We start from the raw sequence: 25,874 nt of genomic DNA on the forward strand, positions 1-25,874 counted from the left end.
TGGGGGCGCACGAGATCGATCGATTGACAGACAGGCGACTTCCTATGCAAAATTTTGTCGCAAGTCTAGCTACGGCGCACACACGCTAACACACGCGCGCGCGCGCGCACACACACACCTGCACCTCAGCTCTCTCCTCCTCTCCCTCATATACATACTCCATGTGTGTGTGCATCATCAGCTGCTGCTGCTGCTGCCTGCAGTGAACAGCAGCATCAGTCGTCGTCTGCTCGCACCAGTCTCCCTCTAGCTACATGCATGCGTAGCTCACACTGGGGAGATTCCAGCTGCTGCCTGCTCCTGCTCCTGCAGCCAGCTCCCGGCGATGTCGGCGGCGGCCCTGAGCGCGTCATTGCCCGCGCCGAGAAGGCCCTTGCCGGAGAACCCGATGCAGTAGAGCCCATTGGGCCCTCTCCAGTTGCTGCTCGCGGGGCTCCGAGCCCGCGGCTTCCCGTCCTCCGTGAAGAACCCACCAGCGTCCTGCACGTTCGCAGTGTAGTTCAGAACTTTAGATTGCATCTCTTTTGTGCTTTGGTTGAGAGACGATGGTGGATGGATGTTGTTACCTGGAGCCAGGACGGGACGTTGCTTCTGTAGCCGGTGGCGAAGATGACGGCATCGAACGCCATCTCGCTGCCGTCCACGAACCTTGCCCCGTTGCAGCCCAGTGACTCCACTTCTGCCACCACCTGTTACACAATCCATCAGAAACCTCACAAGTGCACATGCTGACATGCATGCTTGCCGTAAATTAAATATTACTCTACTAAGTTTGAAGTCAAAAAGAGTGTGCACACTACTGTACGGGGGGAACTTGTTGCTACTCTAGCTGGCTGGCTCCTGGCTAGACCACATTGCAAGCGAAGGTTAATTATTACGCGAGTGAGATCGATCGATCGATCATTGGAGAACGAATATGCGACAGTGGGGGATCTATTTTTGTTGTTGTGCAAGCTCTGTTTTGTCCCCACGTCTAATTTATTTCGTCCCTGCGTCGTGGACAAGGGGCGACATCTACCAAAAGTACACCGCAGACGACGTACGGCTGCTGCTGCTGCTGCATCATCAGGGCAGGGCAGGGCAGGAGTGGTAAAGGCCAGCCAAAAGATCGAGGTAAAACGGTAAATCACTAGCTCACCAACAAGAGCTAGGGAGATCGGCCAGAAGCAGGCCAGAACGTTGTAGAAACCTCAAAAGTGGTGGAAAGTTGGCATGGCATGCACAAGAAACAACTCTCTGTTGACGCTTCCCCAACCACGCCCTATAGCTAGCTTTTTCTAGATAGGGAGAGAGATAAAGAGAAGGAGAAGTAACCGTAACCATACCTTGATGTTTCCAGATTTGATCAAGGACCATGCTCCCACGTCGAGAACAGGGCTCTTCCCGGTCACGTCCTTGATCTCCAGCGGGCCCAGCTTGGGCCTCTTAAGCCCGTACTTTTCGGTATCCCCCAGGGCCATCTTTGCAGCCAAGAGGAGGAGCCTATCGACCAGCTTTACCGGCAGCCATCGCAGTAGCTTCATGGCGATGCCAAATGTTGAGGACCAAAGCATCTCTCGGGGTAAAACATGCACCTGTTTTCATCATTGCAAACAAATAATCTGAATTAATTCAAGTGCAGGATGTTGAAATACGGTAAGTAGCATGTATAATCTTGTAGAGAAAGACCATATATAGCTAGCTCACATATATAGGAGTATTTCACTAACACACAGCTAGAGAGAGAAAGCAGGGTTCTAAATGGAAGCTAATATAAGTACTCCAGCAGATAACATAACATACTACGGAAGAGGTTTCCGGGCAGAGCAGAGCATATTCTGTTTATAGAAAGACAGAGAGGCCAAACTTGACATAAGAATATAATAATTCTGAAAATAGCAAGCGCAACTAACACTGTACTGAACAAAACTAAATACAGGATAAACTGATCTTAAAACAGGTAAGCATTGCACCCTATATGCATCTTGTTGTCAGCAGAAAGACCAAGAAAACAAGTGCAACTGTACCTTCACCACATCTTAAGAAAGCAAAAAAGTGTAAGCCACTATTATGTAAATCAATAAAAAAAATCAAGCAGGGCACCGTGCATCAAGAAAAAACCAAGAAACTAATTAATATATGGATCCCATGAGAAGGCTGGGAGTGGCCATAGGACGTACTTACCCCACTCCTAACTGACATGAAAGGGATTGCACCATGCTCACAGAGGTCCAAGCACATCTCCATCCCTGAGTTGCCACACCCCACGACCAGCACCCTCTTGCCCTTGAACCTCTCCCCGCTCTTGTACTCGCTCGAGTGCAACACCTCCCCGGCAAACCTCTCCCTCCCCTTCACCTTGGGCACCACCACCTCCGCGTTCTCCCCGCTGGCCACCACCAGCCACTTGGACACGTACTCAGTCACCTCGCCGCCGTCCGCAACCGCGGTGACCCGCCACAGAGCCGCCGCCTCGTCGAACCGTGCCTGCGTCACGGCACGGCCGAACAGTGGGGCGATGGAGAAGTGCGCCGCGTAGGAGTGGAGGTAGCGGAGGAAGTCGTGCTTGCTCGGGTAAATCGGGAAGTCGGGAGGGAAGCGGACGTGTGGAAGCTCGCAGAACACCTTGGGGAGGTGTAGGCGGAGCCGGCCGTAGGTGCGGTTCGTCCAGAGATCGGCAATGCCGTTGGAGCGCTCGAGGATGGTGAATGGCACAGAGTGCTGGCGAAGGGTGGCCGCCACGGCAAGGCCCGAAGGACCGGCGCCAACGATGATAGGGCCATTCACAAGGCAGGAACTCTGCCTAGGGCTCGTTCCGTTAGCTTGCTCTTGCATGATCGACCGATCGATGGATCGAGAATCGATCAATAGGCTATGAACTTATATATAGCTAGGCACACAAACACACAACTCTCTCTTGGAAGAAGCTCACACTCCTAAGCTCTCGTGGAACTGGATGATCACACCTCGCTCCTAGCTAGCTATAGTCCTCTGCCTCTCTCTGAAAGAAGCTAGCTAAAAGATGTAGGCAGGCACAACCTAAGCTGCTAGGGAAATCATCTTTTTGCCTCTCCTCTTGCATGCACTACAGTGGTACCAGTGTAAAGCATGGAGGAGGAGAAAGGTGTGATCAGAACCTATTTGGCTACCTCAATGAGCTCAGTGTGAGGGTCCATCTCCCCTATATATAAGGAGAAGTGAATATAAAGGGACAGCTTACATTGTACAGAGCTATTTTTATGAGTACTGTCACTACTGTTGGAATGATTGCCACCAATCTTTTCCGGACAAAAAGGAAAGTGAAAATAACAATACTTTATATCTTATATTTTTGAGTAAATTTCACAAAACCACATTTCTCGAGGCTAGCGTTTCATCGGGCCACAGTTATCACTAATAGTTTCACAGAACCACAGTTTTTTGGGCACTCTGTTTCACAGAACCCAAATCAGGTAGATTATGTCGTTTAATGGTTTTTCTGACAGGTGGGCCCACCAGTCACACGCCACCTCAAGCGAACAACCCGTTTCGTTGCCATATCAGTTCCTGGACCCGACCCGAGATGACGATTTAGGTAGAGAAATAACCTTTAACGGGTCCGGATGGATCCGGAAGCTGATGTGGCAACGAAATGGGTCTGTCGGACTTGGCATATGTCAAGTGGGTCTCGCCTGTCAAAAATACCATCAAACGGTCCAATCTACCTAATTTGGGTTCTGTGAGACAGCTTGCCCAAAAAACTGTGGTTCTGTGAGACTATTAGTGATAACTGTGGCACAATGAAACCCTAACCCCAAAAAGTGTGGTTTGTGAAATTTACTCTATATTTTTACTTGTTTATTTATTCATAGGCATTCCTAGAACCCAGAGATCAAATCATATGAGATCTTGTCATGCAATGCACTTTGACAAACTAACCATGTATGTGCCCCTGTCAGACGATGCATGAACATTGTTTCCAGTGTTGGATCTTCATATCTAGAGGTGAATCTTTCGTATATAGTAGTGGTCCTTGGTTTGCGTAGATTCAGCCAATCATTTCTTTGTCTGCTGAAAGGAGGGATGAAGGAGTCGATTTGTTAATATGGGTAATGCTCACATATCCATGCTGCAAAATATATATTTTACCCTTTTGGATAGCATGGAAGCACACTTCAATGAAGAAACGTTGCTTTATAACGAAGGGAAGGGAGGGGAGACCCATACCATGATACCAAGCCCTATACCATGCATCTTGTTAGCAAGTAGGCAATGCTGATCCGGACATTCTGCTATGTACCTGACAGGGCAACCCTGCAGGTCAACCCTTCGCTTGAAAATAAGATCCAGAAGTTTTTTATAGCTTATGCGATTAGTCTACTTACCTATTTACTTGGGGATATGATCGTTAGTCGCTACTTAATATCTACACACAGACTAGAACCATGGCAGTGCAATAGGATGGAGGAAAGGTGCAGAAATAAAAGACCAGCCTCATTATTGCATATAAAATGCGGAAATGTAATGTGTTTAATTCCCATCAGATAAGAAATTGACAAAAGATGCATATTGAAATTTGGATGCAAGTCCCCGTCAAAATATTTGGATGCAAGTGAGTACAAGTTTCCACCGTGTGAATGTGTGATATAGCACAGTCAGGAAATTAACTCTGTGATCCTGAAAGTTGATATGGTGAAGTACTCTACTGTGTTTGATAGATAGTACACTATGTAAGGATCTCGTTGTCACATGGATGTTGACAATTGTGTAATATGACTTGGATGTTCACATCAAGCTTCGTTCACATCAAAAGCATCCTATCTATTGTGTTCAAGAATTTAATGTCCGAGATAGAGGTGACTAGTTCATTTTCAGTGAAATTAATGTTAGCAGTTTAATGTGGAGGTTGTTCATGGTTGCATAAGATTGTGTCAGGATAACTAATTAACAATGAAGGAAATTGATTTTGCTTTTCCTATGTTGATGATGCTAACAGAAACACCAATCATTCTGCATGGTGAAGGTGCATTGTTAAATTATGACTTCTGAGTAACAGGATACTGGAAACTCATTCTAACCTGGTCTTAACTCCAAGGCAATTTAAACAACATTCAACAAAGCAAAACGAAGTACTCCTACAAGGCTTCAGAGAAACTACTGGTAATAAAAAAGAGCGGTGAACATAAATACTGAGCACACCTTCCGCAGAACAGAGCGCACAAAGGCTTCAGGCCTTCAGTTGATCCCCTGCATCCGCTGGAGCAATCATCTCCATGGCTAGGATGGCAAAGTTGCTGCTCAAACTGATCCCTGTATAACTATTGGAACAAAGATTCCTTGAGAAAGGACTCATCTTCGTGGCTCAGGCATTTCCACAAACACGTTGTGCGCAAGCTGCTGGCACGCAACACCATGAATCCAGGGCTTGCTCCGGTCTGCGAGATCGAACATGGATCCGGGATTAGGGTTTCTGTGACAGAATCTAGGTCTGATCGAGACAACGCATGAAGGGTCGCCGGGTTCACCATCTTCCTTTCGACTCGCCGTGATCCGATCGCTACGCGGCGCACAAAGCGCTCCTCCGCGCCAACGCAACTGAAAAAAAAAACTGTACGCGGTGCCTTTTTGTTTACAGGAAGCGCTTTCCAGCGGAGAAGACGGGCTGCGGAAGCGCACCGTTTCGAAGGCAGAACTGTCGAGCTGGGCTGAAATCGTTTCAGTTGAATTACGCTATCCAGGCCAGAAGGCGGATAACATTAATTTTTTTGTTTTGGAGAGGAGACATTAAAGTTATGCGGGGCAGGTTGCTGACGCCAATTAGAAAGAGCTTAGACGACTGATGGATCAAACATTTCGATTGTAAACCAAGGAATCAAATCCCAACAAGTAACGCTGCACAGAAAACTCATGAGATCGAATATAGGAGTATATCATCACCCTCGAAGTACGTATTACGTTTTTGCCGGTTTTTGATCGGCTGATACCCAATATGCGCTTTTCGCAATGCGCCTGTGGCAAGATGAGTTCAACTGTAGGTAGTCACATACACCCATGCATGATTATTGGCCGTATGTCCACGTTCTTAATTCGTTAAAGCATGTGGGCCCCTCTTTATCACCTCCTCGAATAATATTATTGTTCGTGTTCGATCAATCCATGAGTACAATGCCACAAGTTTTGAACAACATGTGGCATCCTTTTGGATCGACCGTACATATCTCTGTTGAATTTCGTAGTACTCCGTAGCACATTACAAGGTTCAAAATTAAGATCGAGATCAAGTAACGCACCGAGTAACCTTTTAATTCTGCCGTGTTATAGCGAAACAGAGACCGAGGCGGTGAAATCCTTGGCTTGAGCCTCACCTCGATCTCTTTTACCGTTCGATCGATATAGGGATTTCCCCTTGTTTTCCCTTTACCACTCCGGGCCGGGCGCCCCCTGATTCTTCTCGCCTGTGTTGTCTAGTCCACCTGACGCGTGAACTGACGGGCGATCCCTGTTGCTTTGCCACAGGATGGACGCTACGTTACGTACACACCTGTATTCTATTGGGGCAGGGCAGTTCGTGGTGCACCGATCGGACTGTTCGGTGGTCGCCATGACGCCCATGCATTACGGACTGTGCAAATGCCACGGCTCGCTAGCTCGCAGATCACGTCAGTGCTCAGAGGAGACCTTACCCAGGATGACGACGGCCTGACAACAGAGAGAGAGAGAGATAGCTTGAGTTTGAAGTTGGGTGTATGTACGTATGGATATGGATAATGTATTCATATCTGCAGATCGATGCATGACAGCGAGCGGCAAAGGGGAGGTGATCAGAAGAACACTGTTCGATCTGCAGTGTATATACAAGAGTCAGGCCAATTAATAGCCCAATGTGTTGATCATCGAGCAACAAATGATGCGCCTTTGAGGGTGCTCTAACAATACTTCTTACTATAAAAGAATATCGTGTAAATTTTTGGTGCTGTGGGGAGAAGAAATGAAACAAACCGAAACATTTTTGGTAGTGTCTATTTCTCAGTCGTCTAAGAAATAGCAATCGTAGCCATCAGTTGAAGATTTTCTTATCCATCGTACCTACATTAATTTTACAGGAATCTCAATGATCGAATCAAAGGTTGTTATAATAGACTAAAAGATAATTATTTATTAATCGCTTAAGAAATAGCAAAACCGCATAAGTAAAAGTATTCTCTTGTTGCAAGAAAACACAAAAGCTTTGCATATGGATGCATTGTTACGAAGGAAAGATCAAGTCATGCAGGAGTCCAAAAGGACAACACTCCGAAATTGCAACGCTACATGACTAGGTGAGTTTGACGGGAGCAGTGGCTCATTCGCCCCAGAACAGTCCAACTTCTAGGGTTGGAGAGGAGGGTGATATCGGGAGTCGTGTTGTTCACTAAATTCACGATAAGATTATAGTTTGGAGCATAAACAAATTTAGTGTTCGGCTTACGTGAGAAACCAGGGGAGGGCAGTTTATGGTAGAAGCTGAAATTACGCGGAAAAAAGGCGTACAACGACGGTCTTACTGGGTCGACCCAACGGATCATACGGGTCGACGATTCCTGGCTCTGCGGGCTCAATATCAGTTTTGTACCGACGGCCCAACAGCCCAATGGCTTTGAATTTCGGTCGGACCAGTGACCCAATGGGTCTCCTTGGCCCATCCCCATCCCTAACTATCCTCAATCTCACCGGTCCATCGGAAAAGAGAGAAAAAAACCGTCAGCCGCCGGTGCCGCCACAGCCAGGCCTCCTCCTTGCCCCTTGGCTCCTCCCTGCTCCGGCCACCGGTGACCGCAGCCTTCACCCTTCACTCCCCCGCCACAGCCAGGACTCCTCCCTGCCCCTTCCCCCGCTCCGGCCACAGCCACAGGTGAGCGCCGCCTTCACCCTCCACTCTCCCGCCACCACTCATCGAATCCATCCAGGGCTCCTGCCTCTCGTCCCGCCGTCGTGTCGAGTGGAGGAGGTTTAAATCTTTATATAGCGATTAGTACTTTGTTATGATTATTATTCATGTTTTTTCGTTGTTGCGGCAACCCCGTCTCCTCTATTCTTCAATTAGCTCCATGCTTGATGCTTTCTATGCTCCCCTCGATGCTGCTCAGCTCATCGTGTTGTGATGTTGTGGGTCGGTAGTGCCAATGAAATATCATTTTAGTGCTGTTGGCAGGGGATAGCAATGAAATCTGGTGGTATGTTAGTGTCTAGGTTGTGTTTTCTGTTGCTTCCCTTTTATAGTTGCATCTACAGACTTCTGTTCTGTTTAATGCCCACAACCAAAACATCACGGCGGCTGGGTGCCTAGGCCACATTTTACAACATCTCTAAGCCTTTGCCCTGTTTAATCATGAGTGAAGGACAGACACTATCTTTGTGGTTTCAACCCAAATGAATTGATTTACACATTAGAATTTTTTTTACCAGTTTGATACTTTTATTTAAGATTTTTGGGTTGTAGGAATGCTTCTTTCGGTATGTGCAATTAATGCGTATTGCAGAGGTAATTTCAAGAAAATAAATTATTTTGTTGGCAATTAAATGAACTGATTTCAAATCATACATTCTGTGTTCCAGCAATATCAGGGAAATTTTGAGGCATGGAGGACGAAGAAAACATCGAGGAAGAACTTTTGCTGGTGGAGTCAGAACTCCATGGCCTACAAGGTTTCATCACTAACCTCCATCCACTATATATATTTATAGATATGCTATCTCTTGATCCATCAAGATTCCTCTGTTAAATGAGTTTCATAGTCTATAGCTTTTACATAACAACTCATATATGCAATAACAGTGTTACAGCCAAGAATGTGACTATGTGAGACACAAAGCTAACGTGTAGAACACCATATCTAGTTTCCAAGCGCACACCATCATTGTGTGGACATTGCCAAGTATACTAGCCTGTACAACACCACCAAATATCTGGTCGTTTGATTGTGCCCCTGTGGCCCAAGGATCAGCAACAACACCTTTTTAGGGAACTGAAAAATACCAATCAATGATGATACCCTCAGTACTCTATCTCCACATACGTGAAAAGGCACTACCTGTTTTCAGACAAGTTACATGCAACCGCATTTGTCTTCAGATTCTAAAATGTTTGAACAAGGCAACTTGTTCAACATATGGTCACATGCGGAGGGGCTAAAGTCACAAGGTATATTTTGGTCTCGGAGTAACTTCATTTCCTCTTTATCTCTGATTGTAAGGGATCTGTTGGTTGTAATGAACAGCAGGTTTAACTGTTACAGTGGAATGAGGCTGGTTACTCTGGTTCCTAGGCCCAAGCTATGAGAGTTGCACTGATGTTCTTTTATCAGCATGCCATTTTTCACATTTTCCCTACTACTAATGCACTTGGCCCTGGGCCCATCTTGTTTTCTTGAATTTGATGTTAAAGTGTGTTTTGGATATTATTTTTCCTGCTAGTGGTGCTAACTCAAACATAAAATCAAACCGCCACTGGCCATCTTTTCCCGTGAGCTAATCTTCCTCTTAAAATTCATTATGTGCAGACAAAATCAAAATGCTACTTGATCGCCAAGAAGAATTGTATGAGCGCCAATCACAGTTGCAGGCTTTGCTAGAAATATCTAAAACTTCCAGAGATGCAGCAAGTAGTGCCCCTTCAGTTGCTCCGGAAGACTGGTCCGGAAAGTTTTCATGGGATTCTCAGGCTGACGACATTCGATTTAATGTATTTGGTATATCCTCCTACAGATCAAACCAACGAGAAGTAAGTTTGTAGCATGAATAATATGTTGTTTTGATGTTTCCTCTGCTTCGGAACCTCTTGAAGAATCTTATTTTGTCGTTCTTCAGAAGTTCAGATATGTTGCTCAAAGTGGGCAATTTTGACCTCTGTTCCTTTGATGCCCTTCATTGTTTATCTCCCATTTCTTGGTTGTGTTGAGACTAATTTATATACCAGAACCTATCTCAGTTCTGTTACTTTTCCCTTAATTTGCATCCTTTTAAGCATACTGTCCTTCCAGATAATCAACTCAATCATGAGTGGAAAAGATGTTCTGGTTATAATGGCTGCTGGTGGAGGGAAGAGCCTATGCTATCAACTTCCAGCTGTACTTCGTGATGGAATTGCACTTGTCGTCAGTCCTTTGCTTTCGCTTATTCAGGACCAGGTTTTAAATGTTTTTCTTTTGTTTTCTTTTGTTGCTATATATGTGTTCGTTCTCACTTGGTGATTCGTACTGTTTTAGGTCATGGGACTGACAGCTTTAGGTATACCAGCGTACATGTTAACTTCCACTACCAACAAGGAAGTTGAGAAGTTAATCTATAAGGCACTTGAGAAAGGTGAAGGGGAATTGAAGATATTATACGTGACACCTGAAAAGATATCCAAAAGTAAAAGGTTCATGTCTAAGCTTGAGAAATGCCATCATGCTGGGCGTCTTTCTCTTGTTGCAATAGACGTGAGTGATGATATTTTCTCTCTGTGTTGCGAGTGCCAAAATGAAAGGTCTAGTCTTTTATTTTATGTTCGGATATCAAATTTGCTGGTTCCATTCAGCAATACATCATCGATAACACTCGTACGTTGTCCACCACACAGTGCAGCATCTTTGTGCTGGTTAAAGCAGGGTCGTCTGTGATACTCGTAGTCTCTCAAGAATTTACTACTCCCTCATATCCATATTACTTGTCGCAGCTTTGTCTAGATAAGCATGTATCTAGACGCGTTTCATTGTATAGGTACATGCATATCTAGACAAAGCACAAGTAATATGGATTGGAGGGAGTATTTACGTTCTGCTGGTTAATGTGGATAATGTGCTTGTACATGCTTACTCAGTCAGTCCCTTACAATTCACTTTTTAGTTTGGGTATTTTGCCTATTAAAGTATACTAAACTTCCACTCGTTGACTAAAAGTACGTTTACTTCTAATAATTTAAGGCCTATTTTGTACTCCTGTTTACTCATCACTCATACAAGAAGAGTAATTGATCCCGATTATTTTTTGAAGTTCAACTGTAAGAGTTGCGCGATTGAAGTCTGACAGTATATAGATATATAATTTTTACAAAGTGAGACACCAAAGTGCGACCTTCGAGGATCGAACTCTGGTGGGCTGCTAGCACACCTAGCTGGCTGACCACCTAAGCTATGCTTGGTTCTCATTGATCCCGTTTATTCTGTTGAGTGTTGACTGTTCATGTTAGAGCTGAAATTTTTGGGAGCGTAGCCTGGAGGGGAGGATTAGATCTTAATTGACGGGAGAACACTTGGGAGCCATGGAAGAGAAGGTGCAACTAGGGGCTGTACGTGTGTGTGTGTGTGGAGAGAGGGAGATTCCTTCTAATTCTTTGCTTGATTGATTCAACGTGTGCCTACCTCATTGTATACAGGGTTTGCCTTACATATTCTGGATTCTGAATAGAAATAGACCAGGAGTCCTAGTCAAAGTTTTATATTCGGGCTATAGCGCAGCAATAGTGGTCTACTCTGAGCAGAGTTCAGCTATTTGCATATATTTATAATTTAGCAGCTATATCGGGCTATGGTGCCATTTAGCTCCTGGAGAGGGTTGCCACTAAACATCACAGCCCGCTATTTAAAACTTTGGTCCTTAGAACACAAACTGGACCTTTATAGTGATAACTCCTCCTTCAATAGGAATTACCACTGATACAAGACTTTTCCTAATCTGAATTGCTGCATGGATCCTAAGCTGGTTCAGCTTCCTCCGGCAATGCTGCAGCTCCTGTATTGGGCTGCGGCTGTAGAGCAGCAACAACGCTTTTATGTTTGTCCCCACATAATAGCCCACAGTTTATGAGCTGCCATTACTTCGTATTGTTTGCAGTATGTCTGTCATGAAAGAATTACTTATGAAGTTGTGCCTTCAAGCACAATGCCATCTATCGGGATTTTTCCATTGACGGCTATTGTGTAGGAGGCACACTGCTGCAGTCAGTGGGGGCACGATTTCCGTCCAGACTACAAGAATCTGGGCATTTTGAAGATCCAGTTTCCCAGCGTTCCCATGATAGCTTTAACTGTGAGTTATACAAGTGAGCTCAAGTTTAGAAGAAGTAATTTTTTGTGAAACATAACCTTTTTTTTGTGCAGGCAACTGCAACGAGTAAAGTGCAAATGGATTTGATAGAGATGCTTCATATCCCTAGATGCGTCAAGTTTGTCAGCACTGTTAACAGGCCCAACCTTTACTATAAGGTATGCTTTAGTTTACTTTTCTGGATACAACCATGAGAACGTCATGCAGAAGCATGCAGGATGGGAAAATGGGATTAACTAGTTTACATGTTCGCCATGTAGGTATATGAGAAATCATCAGTTGGGAAGGTTGTTATTGATGAGATCGCAAATTTCATAACCGAATCATATCCAAATAAAGAATCTGGAATTGTGTATTGTTTTTCTAGGAAGGAATGCGAACAGGTTTTGTGGACTGACCCATGGATGCTTTCATTTCTATTATTTGCTGAGATGTAAACTACTGTCTGGCTATCCAATAGCTGTATCTCCCCATTTGGTTTTAATGTGTGTTTTACAATTTACATTCTTTCAGAGTTTACGCTATCTAATAGGTCATAGAGTTCTGCTTTATTTTTATCATGATTAAACTGTACACTAGTTGACTCATGAATGCTTGAAAAGTTGAATATATCGAATCTTGGTAAGAGGGACTACCTCCGTCCAGGTTTATAAGGCCTATATTGGGTTTTGTGCCAAATTTTGACCAAGAATTATACAAATATCATTTAAGATGTGTATATAAAAGTTATATCATTAGAAAAAGTTTTCCAATATGAATCCAACGATATCTTTTTTGTGTCACGATAAACTTGTATTACTAATGTAATTTTTGGTCAAAGTTTGGCATAAAATTCTGTGCGGGCCTTACATACCCGGACGGAGGGAGTAATTAATTAGGGATAGAAGTGTTACAGTAGATAAGCATTTTCGTAAATTATATAATGGTGAGTTTCATATGCTAATGCGAGTTCTTGTTGATAGATCTGCCAGTCAAACGTGACTCATTCTTGTAGTTTAAAGTAGCGATTCATTTTCTGCAGTCTGGACCAGCGTCATTTGCCTAGGTCCTCCCTCTGATTTTGTTAAAGTCGTGCGCTTTACTGACAAACAGGTTGCGAAAGAACTGCGTGAAAGGGGTATTGCAGCAGATTATTATCATGCAGATATGGATTCTGTTGCTCGTGAGAAAGTTCATATGCGGTGTGTTCAAAACTGTATTCATTTTTTCTGAGCTTAATTTTCTCTACTCAGATCAGTTTCTGTTATTCCCATTACGAATAAACCATATGCTTATAACTACATAAGGATAGACCTTAGATAGTTAAAGATGTGTTCGGAGAATTCCGCTAATCGACTTCATGAGTCTCCCTGTGTGAAAAATCCTAACACCTACGATTTCTTCAAATGTCATGCTGATAGTGATAGATTTCTCCAGAAGTTGATGGCATTACTCATTGTACTCATTCAGGATCCATAAAACAAAGGTGACCTCTGTGTTCATATCTGAAAGATAAAATGAATTTTGTATAAGTAGCACCAGCTTGGGTGAAAACTCAAAACCTGCTGGCTTTTGGAGGGACACACAACTCTCCTGACAGCCATTTATTTGGGAAGCAAATGACGTAGATTTTTTTTCTGGCTATACTTTTCTATGAAAAATAGATAGGAATTATATCTGAATTAAAGTCTACAGTCTAATAAAACTATGCTTGATAACCGCGTGTCCAACTGATCAACCACTCATCGGAATAGTGTACCAATGAGCACGAGTAGCATGTTCCTGGCCTGAATCCTAAGCTGGAAATTATAAAGTTGTGTTCATGAACACATTTTGTGTGTTGGGAGCATTCAAATATTGATGCAAGAATAATTCTAAAAATTAATATTTCATTTAGCTCCACTTTAGTGCATTGATTTTGCTGTTTGTAAATCTGTATTTAAACCTGCATATGAGCTCTTTTGTCTCTTATGGGCCTATAACTAGTCCACTGTTAATTTTCAACAGTTGGAGTAAAAGCAAATCACAGGTCATTGTTGGAACAGTACGTGTTCTCTTTTATCTCTCTCATACACACAGACACCAGTATCTCCCCCCCCCCCCCCCCCCCCAGGGCATCTAACATGTCTATTACATTATGTAGGTGGCATTTGGAATGGGAATCAACAAACCAGACGGTGCGTTCAGTTTTGGACTTGCATCATAATGACATGTGCTTGCTCAAGACATAGATTCACACTTAATTAACCTAACATATGCCCCCACCCAACTCCTCACTCTATGTTCCGATTTATCTATTTCTTGGATTGTCGATAGTAGTAGGCTCGCCACAATCTCGACACCTCTCTCCTGCCATGTGTCCTCTACATCTCCTCTCCTGACACAGCAGTGGCACCATTAAATTGAGGGAATAATGCAAGGGAGTCAAGGCCGATGCTAACGGAGAGGGAGGGAGGGCCAGGGACCTGTTGGGGTGGTAGGACAGACAGAAAGTGTGCAACAGCCTAGAGCCCTAGAGGCAGTGCAGAGGTTGGACGGAAGCCAATGGCACCAACCAGCACAACTGCAGTGTGGTTGGGAGCTGAGGCCAGTGCAGATGGAGAGATAAGAGGGTAGTTGAGCACAGTACGATTCCTCGCTGTCTAGTGTTGTGTTACTGTAGTATGCATGCACTGTTTGCGTAGGACCGCCGGTGCTGCGTTAGTTGGAAGTAGAGAAGATTTGAGTTAGATTATCGTTAACTATAGAGTTACATTGGATTGTAGAGAGTTTGGGTTAGGTTGAATTGCCAGAAATTAGGCCTCTTTGATTCAAATACATTTCGAAGGAGTTTGTAGGATTTCTCAATTCCAAGGGAACTCTCTAGAGTATGGAATAATCTCTTGGAAAAATTCATATGGCTCACGGGTTTCTATGTTTTCTTATGGTATGGAATATTGCATTTCCCCCCTATTCCTGCTATTTTGGAATATTGTGAATCAAAGAGGACCTAGAGTTTGAATTATGTTGGATTGATAGAGATAAGAGTTTGGGTTATATTGGATTGTTAGATATAGATTTGACTCTTAGGACACTATCGTCACACTAGAGGTAGCCAAAAGGCGTGGAAGTTGAATCACTTATACATGTCTGTCGGTATTAAATGTCTTTCCGAGATCATTGACCTGCTTGCACCCCCATCACAAATTGCGGGACCTATGGTGCGATGCTCTTTGCTACTCATCTCCTTTGTCTTCAGAATCTTATTAATTGCTACTGTATTATAGATTCATGTTCTAGCCTAGTAAGAGATGATTAGCCGTCCCATTTAGTCATTTATTACATGTGTTAATGCCTTTTAAATTTTCCTAGAATATTTGCACATGGATTCTCTTGTATAACCCTGATTAATAGGGCCTCCCAGTGGTGTACTAATTGCTGAGTCTGAAGCTGTTGGACTAGTGATATACAGCATTTAGGATTATTATGTTTGCTGCTATATTAAATACTAATGTCATTTTGTCTCTGCAGTCAGGTTTGTGGTTCATCATAGCCTTAGCAAGTCTATGGAGACATACTACCAGGTACATCTAATGATCCAAATATCATGTTCTTCAGTTGTCTGACCATTTGGTCCCTTAAAATAGACTTCCGCGACTTCAGGAAAGTGGTCGGGCAGGGAGAGATGGACTACCTTCAGAATGTGTTTTGTACTACCGGCCTGGTGACGTTCCTCGCCAGGTGAGGCTAGAGCATCTTCTTTTTAATTTGTTGTGAGTTCCTATTGTGATAATCCGACATCCCTCTTTTTATGTTCAATGAACAGAGTTCGATGGTCTTCTATGAGAACTGTGGCCTGCAAAATCTGTATGACATAGTACGATATTGTCAGGTATATTTTGCAATCCTGACAGTGTGGATCTTTAGAGCGCCAGAAAATAGTAGAAACTACTCTTAACACTCTGTTTTCTTTACTTGGCCCCGTCCACATGAATTTCATTGTTTTTGGTCTTTTTGGTACTAACAACCGTAACTCAAGCTGTGCTATCTGTTAAATAACACATGGTCTGGGTATTTGGAGATAATATGAGTATGATATTTTAAAAGCAACATACAAGAACCTATTACGTACCATTCAGTTCTTCATTAATTCAAGCTCTACAGTATCCCCTTGCCTGAGCGGGTAGAAAAGGATAATGATTTTCATTAATGTTGTGCTACATTTTGTTGCTTCTAGTCATGTTGTGTGTTTGGCAGTAATATCTGAGTACAAGCTTCTTTATTTTCCCCAGTCTAAGAAAAGCTGTCGTCGTGGCGCTTTCTTTCAACATTTTGGAGAGGCTGTGCAGGAATGCAACGGTATTTTCTCATTACTTGCGTTTGTCAATATCTGAACTTTCTGAATATTGATATTTACACAGTTTCTTGCAGGAATGTGTGACAACTGTGCTTCTAGTATTGAGCTCAAGGACATCGATGCTACCTGTATGATGATTTTACTATTGACACTGAATGAGATACTCTTCAATTTATAGCAAATAAGTCTTGTGTGTGTAACTGTTTGTATTTCCTCTTTAATGCCATGATTGGTTATGCGACTTCTTGTTCAGATCATACCAAAATCATCGTTTCACTTCTCCAAGACATGCAACATAATGACCAGAGAGCTACATTGCTGCAGCTGGTGGATAAGTTCAAGACAAAGTGGAAACATTCAGGTAAATGTCCTCAACTAACTATATGTCTATATCGTTTTCTGATTCCAGTAATTTGGTGCATTCTGCATTTCATGTTCTTTGCCTGGGTAATGTGTCATCACACCAGATTCTTTAAGTATCTCCCTTCATCTGAGCTGACATTACAATTGCGAATGCTCAAGCAGGTTGTTCAAATGAAGCAGTTGATCTTAAGAAGGAAGAAATTGAGCAGTTGATAGTTCAACTTATAATTGACCGTGTTTTGGTATGTCATTTCAAATCTAATGTTGGTTGATGAATACCTAATGTTGTTCCTACTGGACTCCCTTTTTTGCAACAGTTTACACCAATACCAAATTTCTATTTATCTATTCAAAGTTCTATAAGAACTACTTCAGCTAGGGTTATGAAAACCAGTCGTGGCTAAAGTTACAGGATCTGCAAAAATGCCAGAACTTATCAGCTCTGTTTATTCTTGCTTTGCTTTTTTTTATATATATATACCTTATAACTGTTCTGTATCTTCACCACCTTGTAGAGTAGCTGTTTAAGGCAGAAGGCACAATAAAATAAAATCAGATACTAGTTGATGTAGTTCCTGCCACCAGCTGGGGAAAATCATAACTCGGCATTCATTGGACTAACTGGGTTTTGGCATTTGGGAGACCTGGCTGCAAAGCTGCAAGGAGCACCCCATGGACCAAACATCCCATCAGAAACCTGGGGATTGAGTAGACATAAGATAGAGAGCATGATGCGGAACATATTAAGTGCTACAGTTTCTGTTGAAAATTATTGAATCAACAGAACACCGCTTAATGCTCTTAACTAAACAATTGGTCAACACTTTGCACATCTGCAGCCTCTTGTTGCATCTACATTGTGGTGAATAAACTATATTGTGCCACTGCGTTTTTGCAAGTTAAACATTAGAGTTTGAGCAGTTAAACATCTTCCATTATTTGCTTCGATGTCCTGGAAAAGCAACAATAGCTAAAACTCATCCTTTTCCCTCGTAGAAAGAAGAATTTCAGCATACAGCATATACAACCAATGCATATGTTGCCCTAGGACCACTGTGGAAGCTAGCATTGCAAGGTAATTGATTTTTCTCTCCCACAAACTTTCCATTTACTTTACCATTGTTGCATGGACGTCCTTGAGTACATCATGTAAAGGTACAAGCACCACTGTTTCCTTTGTTGCGAAATGGATCGTGAAGTTCCTTATGCATACTGCTAACTTCCGGCCTTTGATCTAATACTCTTCCATGCCTTTCAACATGGTATGTTCATAAGTTTTGTGTAGTATGATTGTGAATATGTTCTTACCATACAGGAAACAGACCGGTGAAGCTAACTGGTGCCATTCACTCTCAAGATACTGGTGGTGCATCCAAAAGTACAAAGCGTAGTCAGATGAGCAATTTGGAAGCTAAGCTTGATGACCTGCGTAGAACTATCTCTTCTGATAATGGAGGCATATTCCCCCATGCAGTTCTGTCCACGCAGCAAATTTCCCTGCTAAGCAGCCATAAACCAACCACTATAGCCGAGGTGAGTTTTGGTTGAACCTGTTTATCCTTGTTATTGTAAGACAGTAAGAGTGTATCTCCAACATGGACACACCTTTTCTATCCTTTGCAGCTTGAAAATCTTATAGGGAAGGTAAAGGCGGACAAGTACGGCAGTGATATCATTGAGGTGATGCAGTCAGAAATCGACGGTGGAAAGGACAGTGGTGAGAATGGAGCTAAAAGGCAAAAGAAGGATAAAGATGTTGTTTTAGTTGAGAGTAGCGAGGAGGAAGCCTAACATCAGCATGGATAAGTCGAGTGTGCATGGTAACATAAATTTGATTTGATAGTTGCTGCTGCTGCTGCATTATGCCTTTGTTCTTGTTCTTTCTGTAATAGCTGAAATGGAATGCCCTTGTGCCCACACCTCATTGATTTTATTCTTATTTTCTGTTAATCGATGCTTCGTTTTTATTTACTTACCATATGACTTAATGTTTCAGGTTGTGAAATGTTTACACAAATCACCCTACACGAGCAGAGTGGAAACAAATAGTATTAGCAAACAAGGATGAGTGACCGGCAACGTGACAGTAGATTTAGCGAGTTGCTTCTACTGTTCAACCGTAATATTGATTCTCTAGGGGACATACATTGTTGATTTGTAGTGCTGACCTGAATGTTTCATGTGAAAGCTGGCTTCCATATTTTGGTCTGAATTTTTTTCCAAAACATTTCTGGCCGTTTAATTGATTTGCTTTGGATTACCGGGCTGAACAAGGATCACCTGCTGCATGTCGGTCTGGGGTTCACTTTTTGTATTATGGGAGCTGACGGTGGTTTCTCGTCAGTGAGCAAAGTGGATTTGATAGTTCCGGACGAGTTTAAGAAATTGTCATGACAGAGCCTTCAATCAACAATAAATACTAGTATGTGGCTTGTGACCATGTTTTTGAATACGAATGTAATGGCCATGGTATCAGTTTTATCTCACAGAAATTGCATCCTCCTAACCATGTAATAGCGAGAACTAGCGAGAAGCAAACGTGTACTCTGCCATTGCTTCTTGCACAAGGATTGTTGTCCTGGTCAAGTGAAGCTCCATTTTGCCCGGAAAATACAGACCTTACGGATGACTGACTGTCTATGTTTGTACCAGTGCTACTAGACAGTACGGCTTGGTTTCTAAAAAGAGTAACGCTGATCTTCAACCAAGATGAACATAAAAACAATGAGAATAGATGATACTCCGCAGTACATGACTGATTACTCCATACATGACTGATGCAGGAAGAAAAAGACACATGACATGATGCAAGGAAAGATTGGATTCGAGAGAGTTTATTAAGGAAGGATCCTCCAGACGGCTAGCCTAGTTGGAGCGGGCGGCGTAGCGCTCGACCTTGGGGTCGTTGAGGTTGATCCCCACCATGGCCTCGCCGAGCCCAGCGCTGACGTTGGCCAGGATCTCCGGGTCGCTGTAGTGCGTCACGGCCTCCACAATGGCGCGAGCACGCCTCGCCGGATCGCCGCTCTTGAATATCCCGGAGCCGACGAAGACGCCATCGCACCCCAGCTGCATCATGAGCGCCGCGTCGGCCGGCGTGGCGACGCCGCCGGCCGCGAACTGCACGACGGGGAGGCGGCCGAGCTGCTTGGTCTGCATGACGAGGTCGTAGGGCGCGGCGATGCTCTTGGCGTAGGCGAAGACCTCGTCGTCGTCCATGCTCCGGAGCGCGCGGACGTCGCCCATGACGGAGCGGACGTGGCGGACGGCCTCGACGACGTTCCCCGTCCCGGCCTCCCCCTTGGTGCGGACCATGGCGGCGCCCTCCCGGATCCGGCGGAGCGCCTCGCCAAGGTCGCGGCAGCCGCACACGAAGGGGACGCGGAAGTTGTGCTTGTTGATGTGGTGCGCCTCGTCTGCGACGGTGAGCACCTCGCTCTCGTCCACGTAGTCCACGCCCACGGCCTCCAGGATCTGGGCCTCCACGAAGTGCCCGATGCGGGCTTTCGCCATGACCGGGATGGTGACGGCGCGCTTGATGTCGCGGATGAGGGCCGGGTCCGACATCCGGGCCACGCCGCCCTGCGCGCGGATGTCGGCGGGGACGCGCTCCAGGGCCATCACGGCGCACGCCCCGGCCTCCTCCGCCAGCCGCGCCTGCTCCGCGGTCACCACGTCCATGATCACGCCGCCGCGGAGCATCTGGGCCAGGCCCACCTTGACGGAGAAGGTGGCGGCGGAGGCGGGCTTGGAGGACGGCTCCACCACCACCTTGTTGTTGTTGCCGTACAGGGTCACCACGCCGTCGGAAGCCATTGACTCGATTTGATTGAGCTCCGATCCGCCGCCGCAATTCCTTCCTTGCTGCTGTGTGGTATGTATTGGGGGATTTGGGGTTTGAGGGTTCGGTCTGTGGGTGGATGAGGGAGCTACCTAGACTTACTAGAAGGATGTGGATGCTTCGATTCTGTCTCAACAGAAGAGGAAGGGAACGGAGTGGAGAAAGTGACAACTTGCAATTGGGCTAAACGCGATTGTAACGGGCCCCTTCCTTCCGGCCCAACAATCTGTTTCCATTTCCGTTGACATCTCAACAATTTCTCAAAAAAAAAAAGTTAACACCTCAACAGAACCAAGTACTCCCAGGCACGCAACGGAGTATGTATGCATGCACAGAACGTATCAAGAAAAATGTCATGATTCAAACATTCAGCTCAATTCAACTCAACAGATTTATTATTGATTTAGGACGGCAAGTCGATGGAAGGCGAAATTCTTATAATGTTCTCCCAGGCATCCATCACATGAATTTCAGACCACCAGCACACAATATCAACATCATTCATACAGAAGAGAGAGGTAATGCTGATCTTGCTCTTCATTTCAGTCCCATTGTATTTTCCTGTGGAAGGTCCACTGGGACGGGTTGATGGTGGACTGGCCGCTGGAGGCGACAAGGTCGTAGGGAGAGTCCTCGTCAAACTCGGTCGGCATCGCCTTCCAGTGCAGGCCCCACTCTGCAGCATCATCCTTGAGAACCCTCAGGATCTCTTCCACCACTAGGTTGCTCCCCTCTTCCGACAAATGCAGCCCATCCCTGCAAAATTTACACATTCTGTCAATCAACTCCTTTAATTTCTTCTCACCCTAGCAGCATAACTTGTAACGAAACACAAGCCAGAAGGGAGCTACAAGAAGATGAATGGACTTCCAAACAAACAAAAGAACTCACGTAAAGCACGCCGTGGCCCAGTCATCCCGTTTCTGAATGGCGTTCCAGAGATCGACGCACTTGAGGTCCATCTCCTTGCACACAGATATGCATGCTTCGGAGTAGAGACGGCAGGTTTCGTTGGTCCGCACGATCTCGCTCAGCGCTGTGCTTGTCGATTTCCGGAGTGTCTCCTCATTGAGCGGTGGGCAGCTCAGGAAGATCACGCGGGTCTTGTCCGAGAGGCTCTTGAGGTGCTCCGCTATCTTTTTCATGTTGTTTATGTACTCCTCAAGTGGCACATGAGGTCCAAGCCCAGAAGGGTGTGCAGCAATTGAATCATTGCCACCAAAGTAAACTATTACCAAGCTAGGTTGCACTGCTGAATCCTATTTAATTAACAGAGAGTTAAATTGCATCCAAATCAACAATTTAAACAGGAAAAGGAGAGTCTACTAGCTAAGTTAAAACACAGAGTCATAATGTTAGCTTGTTGCATCAATGACACTGCCTTTTCATCTACAAAATCCGGTATATATTAGCTAGCTGGTCTAAGGAAAGAATAAATGGGATAACCTTGGGGAAAACTTTGTCAATGACTTGAAGTGCCCGCCTTGAGTTCCAGCCAATATACCCTCTCAGAACAATATCAGCCTGAATGAGTTTTAAGATAAGACACACACGCATTAGTCAAGTTAGACAATATTTTTGTTAGTACCGGTTCATGGCCATGTCCAAAAGATGGCCTATGGCTATATATTCTTCCTCCTGATCTCTTTTCAAAGTGTAACATCATAGTCAGGTTAGTTTTCCTCCTTGTTCCATTTTTGTCTTCATTTTTTTTTCTTGTGTTTCACTGAATATATTTTCTCTCTCAAACACACTAGTGGCGTGTCATTTTCATTAAGATTTAAGAAGAAGGCGCGAGAAGTGCAAAGTACAAAAGGCAACCGAAAACAGGAAAATGAAAGCTAGGAAAGCCAGAAAAAAGCTAAAAGAAAACTGCACAAAACAGGAGCTATACAGCGGCCAAAGGCCAAGCACACAACTGGGAGATCAGTCCAGGGGGCGCGCATGGAGCACGTTTCCCTGAATGTAAATGTGTTGAATCGACACACTGGACACTATCAATACACTCTCTGTTGAAGATAACCCAAATTATTCTGTAAGATGATCTGTCTTCAGTTTTGTAGAACTGCCGCATTTTTTGTGCCATTTTCATATATATTCTAAATGTTCTGACTATCAAGGCTGACATACAGTTTAGGCTACATAACCTTATACTTGATATTCCGCTGCTGTGTGTTTTTCAAATCTATCATAACCTTATAAGTATTAAACTCAAATCCATGTAAGTGTGCTGTATAATGTGTGCAAAAAAAAGTGTGTTCTATAAAAAGGAACCACGGAAATATTCTCCCACAAAGAACACAGAAAGCATAGTAAGGCAGCAGATTGCGGACGCCATACCCAGGCATCAAGGAGGGAATCAAGTGGTAAAACAATATCTATATTACTTGTATTATCTTGTTCGTTCGTTACTTGTGAAGAAGTAGGTGCATTTTTTTTTGCGGGTAAAAAAGAGGTAGGTGCATTGTGTCTGAGTGAAGCATGGAGTTGTGGGAACATAGTAAATACGAGGGTGTTGCTGTTTTGAGGAGGAGATGCATGCAACAGGTGAACAAAAGGCACCTGACTCCAATTATATGTCAGTGACAGCATACAATTGCATAGTTTTTTCCAGTGAATTGAACAACCTATAGTCAACACGATGACTGAGAAATTGAGGGCCTTCTCGGACGACGGAAATTGAACATCATAGAAATATGATAAAAATGAGAAGCTGTTTGTTGCATCACAAGAAAAACTCAAGAACATTTGTTGGTGATCAGGTGCATGTCACGGTTGTTACTTGTAAAGGTCTGAGTGTCTGACCGTATCTTTTGAAATTGGGGCGCAAAATTTCTTAAATTAATTAAAAAAGAGAAATGCTAGCATTAATCAATAGAAAGAAACTATCAGCACCACTTTCTTTTCTGAGGAAATGCAAAAGCTTTGTGGCTGAGTGCAAGGTTTGGTGGACTCAAATGATAACGATAGATTATTTTGATAACATAAAGTTGAGACATACACAGCTTTTTCAGGTGGTCCCACTCCCAGGTAATAATGGTGTATACCAAATTGCCATAAAGGCCTCCCATACATGAGCAGCCAAATGAATAGAGGGATCTGGCCACGCTGATTGCGTGGGTCACTCCGCTAGTTTTTGCAACAATACGATGAATCCAAAGAGACGTTCGTTGGCAGAGTTACAAAGGCAGAGTTGGAGTGCTTAATCAATTCGTAAAAAAGAATATCATCATAGTCCGTATTAAAAACAGAGAAGCACGGAAGAGATCGAGTTGAATATGCATTCGTAGAGGGAGATCATCCTCAATTTCCTTAAAAAGAGTGGTGTGATTTGGAATCAGATCGACAGAAAGGAAGCAGGGGGAGGAGAGAATTAAGGGGTGGTTACCTTGCGGGCGTAGATGTCGGCGAGAGTGGCGCCCCATCCGCCGTTGCTGAAGCTGTACTGCACGATGGAGGAGCCGAAGAGGACGAACACCGGCCGGCCTGCTGCACGGCCAATCATCGCCGCCCGCTCTAGATTGCTAGCTGCTCGCCGACCGCGCCCCGACCTTGCTGATTTGATCTGACCTAAGCTGGCTAGCGACGCTGGGAGACAAAGGTTGAGTTGAGAGCAGCTGGCGGCGGGCCTTTGGCTTTGCCCGGCTGAGAGACAAAAGTGTTTGTTTGGTGATATCACAAGTAGATTGGACGGAGGCCATGCACTTGTGGTTCCTTTCTTCCTGGTACGATTCTAATATAGCTAACCTAGCTGCTGGTACAGTGGGGAGAGATTAAAAGGAGCAGCAAGCAACATTGTGCTGAGAATTCTAGGTGGATTGTTATTGCACTTTTTTTTCTAAAAAAAGGAGGGTGCACCACCTCTGGTCTTCGGCCTCTGCCTCGATTAACGTCGATATCCATTTTTCTCTTATTTTTTTTAAGGATAGAATAACGTCCGTTAAATCCTGAAATAATACAGGAAAATGTGACACCCATATGTCAAGTTTAGGATTTGGATTTGAATGGACTGAGTTCCACCATAAAGAACCAAGCCATTTTCTCTTATTTTTTAAACCAAAGGTGTGCATTATTCGCTCATTAATCCAATGAAGACTAATATTACCACTGCAGTAGTATCACCGATCAATCACGCCCTGCCACTGTCGTACCATTTCCATCAGTTTTTGCAACTAGAAAAGAAAGAAAGAAGCAAATAATTGCAAGCACCTACGTGATGGAGTACGTACTGTACAGTACACCATTCAATTGGTGGTCTCCAGGCTCCAACCACCTCCCTCTGCTGGCGCGGCCTACGTTATTATGTCAGCTCTCAGGAGCTCATCACTTCTTCTTCGTCGCCATTCAATTCCCAAAACATACCAGCAGTTGCAAGATCATTTACTTACTTGCCGGCATCCTCCCTGACCTGTGACCTCCCACCATACTCTCCTCCTCACTCGCTCACCATTAATCATAAAATCATTCATTGCCTATCACAGAGATGCATCTGCATCTATATGTAGGCACTGCAACTTTAATTGTTTTGCTTCTTTCCTGCGCCCAGCCCACTGTTGGTTGCTTCTCATCGCTCGAAGTGGTCACCCATCTTTACTTTGGCTATTTTTAACACGAAGACGAAGTAATGTATTAAATTTTTTGTTGATTAAGTTGCACCATGGAGGAACAGGCATTTCGTGATTTAACGTCGATTTAGGCCAATCAAATAAGCACAATGGATTCCGGCTGATCCATAAAAAGTGTCGCTCATTATGTACTAAGTGGACGACATTTTTTTATAAATCGAGTATAGCAAATCAGATGAATAAGAATACAATAGCATCATGGCGGATCCACCTTGTAGTCACGGGGGATAATGCCCCCATTCAATTATGTTATATCATTGTAAATTTTAGATTCCCACCATTGATACCCACTCTAATTTAAATTATAGCCGCTTAAGAATGTTAAAAGTGACCCCTCTTAATTGTTCCCCTGGCGATTATCATTCTCAGTCAAGAAAGTAAAATGCTAGATTTTGTGATTTTAAAAGAGTGAAATACACCAGAGTGAATGCACAATTTAGTCCATGAACTCAAAAAATCCTAAACTGATATTAGTGTAACACTTGGGTGCAAAAATAGTTTGATGTGGTTAATTCCAGCAACGTCGGCTTAAGCCAGGATCATGGGTTGTTGTTGGGGTTTCTCGGAAGAGTTTTTGCAAATAATTAACAGCAACTTGTGGATGATTATTTTATTGTTTTGTTAATTTAACAGTATCCTGCAAAGGGTTATGTTAACACCCCCCCCCCCCCCGCCAGAAACCCCACTAGTAACCCGCAGTCTTGGT

At 44.0% G+C, this 25,874-nt stretch overlaps 4 protein-coding genes and 1 long non-coding RNA gene across 7 annotated transcripts; 1 reads left to right on the forward strand and 4 right to left on the reverse strand.

Annotated features, from left to right (window-relative positions):
- Positions 1 to 3,803, reverse strand: LOC100823954 (probable indole-3-pyruvate monooxygenase YUCCA7). Its single transcript, XM_003561993.4, has 4 exons — positions 2,164 to 3,803; positions 1,326 to 1,574; positions 567 to 689; positions 1 to 480 (listed from the first exon to the last, which is right to left on the reverse strand). Exons 1-4 carry the CDS (start codon positions 2,812 to 2,814, stop codon positions 268 to 270), a joined length of 1,236 nt encoding a protein of 411 aa, XP_003562041.1. The 5' UTR covers positions 2,815 to 3,803; the 3' UTR covers positions 1 to 267.
- A 1,170-nt stretch (positions 3,804 to 4,973) lies between these two features.
- Positions 4,974 to 5,598, reverse strand: LOC104581870. The gene is made up of 2 exons (XR_002965027.1): positions 5,484 to 5,598; positions 4,974 to 5,393 (listed from the first exon to the last, which is right to left on the reverse strand). It is a non-coding gene; the product is annotated as an uncharacterized LOC104581870 (long non-coding RNA).
- A 2,074-nt stretch (positions 5,599 to 7,672) lies between these two features.
- On the forward strand, positions 7,673 to 18,972 carry LOC100837005 (mediator of RNA polymerase II transcription subunit 34). Of its 3 annotated transcripts, XM_003558710.4 has the most exons (22): positions 7,674 to 7,849; positions 8,554 to 8,643; positions 9,498 to 9,718; positions 9,978 to 10,124; positions 10,203 to 10,418; positions 11,902 to 12,006; positions 12,078 to 12,182; positions 12,285 to 12,407; positions 13,117 to 13,205; positions 14,011 to 14,047; positions 14,147 to 14,180; positions 15,514 to 15,566; positions 15,646 to 15,723; positions 15,809 to 15,874; positions 16,275 to 16,341; positions 16,414 to 16,467; positions 16,593 to 16,700; positions 16,865 to 16,944; positions 17,699 to 17,777; positions 18,018 to 18,235; positions 18,326 to 18,522; positions 18,699 to 18,972. In XM_003558710.4, exons 2-21 carry the CDS (start codon positions 8,577 to 8,579, stop codon positions 18,491 to 18,493), a joined length of 2,115 nt encoding a protein of 704 aa, XP_003558758.1. In that variant the 5' UTR covers positions 7,674 to 7,849; positions 8,554 to 8,576; the 3' UTR covers positions 18,494 to 18,522; positions 18,699 to 18,972. The 3 variants fall into 3 exon arrangements, with proteins under 3 accessions (XP_024317349.1, XP_003558758.1, XP_024317354.1); XM_024461581.1 differs by lacking the exon at positions 14,011 to 14,047 and having other exon boundaries at positions 7,673 to 7,849; positions 15,630 to 15,723; XM_024461586.1 differs by lacking the exon at positions 12,285 to 12,407.
- Positions 18,973 to 19,272: 300 nt separating this feature from the next.
- LOC100837310 (probable pyridoxal 5'-phosphate synthase subunit PDX1.1) lies at positions 19,273 to 20,678 on the reverse strand. The gene has a single exon (XM_003558711.3). It carries the CDS (start codon positions 20,516 to 20,518, stop codon positions 19,568 to 19,570), a length of 951 nt encoding a protein of 316 aa, XP_003558759.1. The 5' UTR covers positions 20,519 to 20,678; the 3' UTR covers positions 19,273 to 19,567.
- Positions 20,679 to 20,910: 232 nt separating this feature from the next.
- Positions 20,911 to 24,287, reverse strand: LOC100837921 (GDSL esterase/lipase CPRD49). The gene is made up of 4 exons (XM_003558713.4): positions 23,932 to 24,287; positions 21,990 to 22,067; positions 21,435 to 21,802; positions 20,911 to 21,299 (listed from the first exon to the last, which is right to left on the reverse strand). The coding sequence occupies exons 1-4, from the start codon at positions 24,046 to 24,048 to the stop codon at positions 21,086 to 21,088; spliced, it is 777 nt and encodes a 258-aa protein (XP_003558761.1). The 5' UTR covers positions 24,049 to 24,287; the 3' UTR covers positions 20,911 to 21,085.
- Between the last annotated feature and the right edge of the window lie 1,587 nt (positions 24,288 to 25,874).

Source organism: Brachypodium distachyon, chromosome 1 (genome assembly GCF_000005505.3).
Source record: "Brachypodium distachyon strain Bd21 chromosome 1, Brachypodium_distachyon_v3.0, whole genome shotgun sequence".
NCBI lineage: Eukaryota > Viridiplantae > Streptophyta > Magnoliopsida > Poales > Poaceae > Brachypodium > Brachypodium distachyon.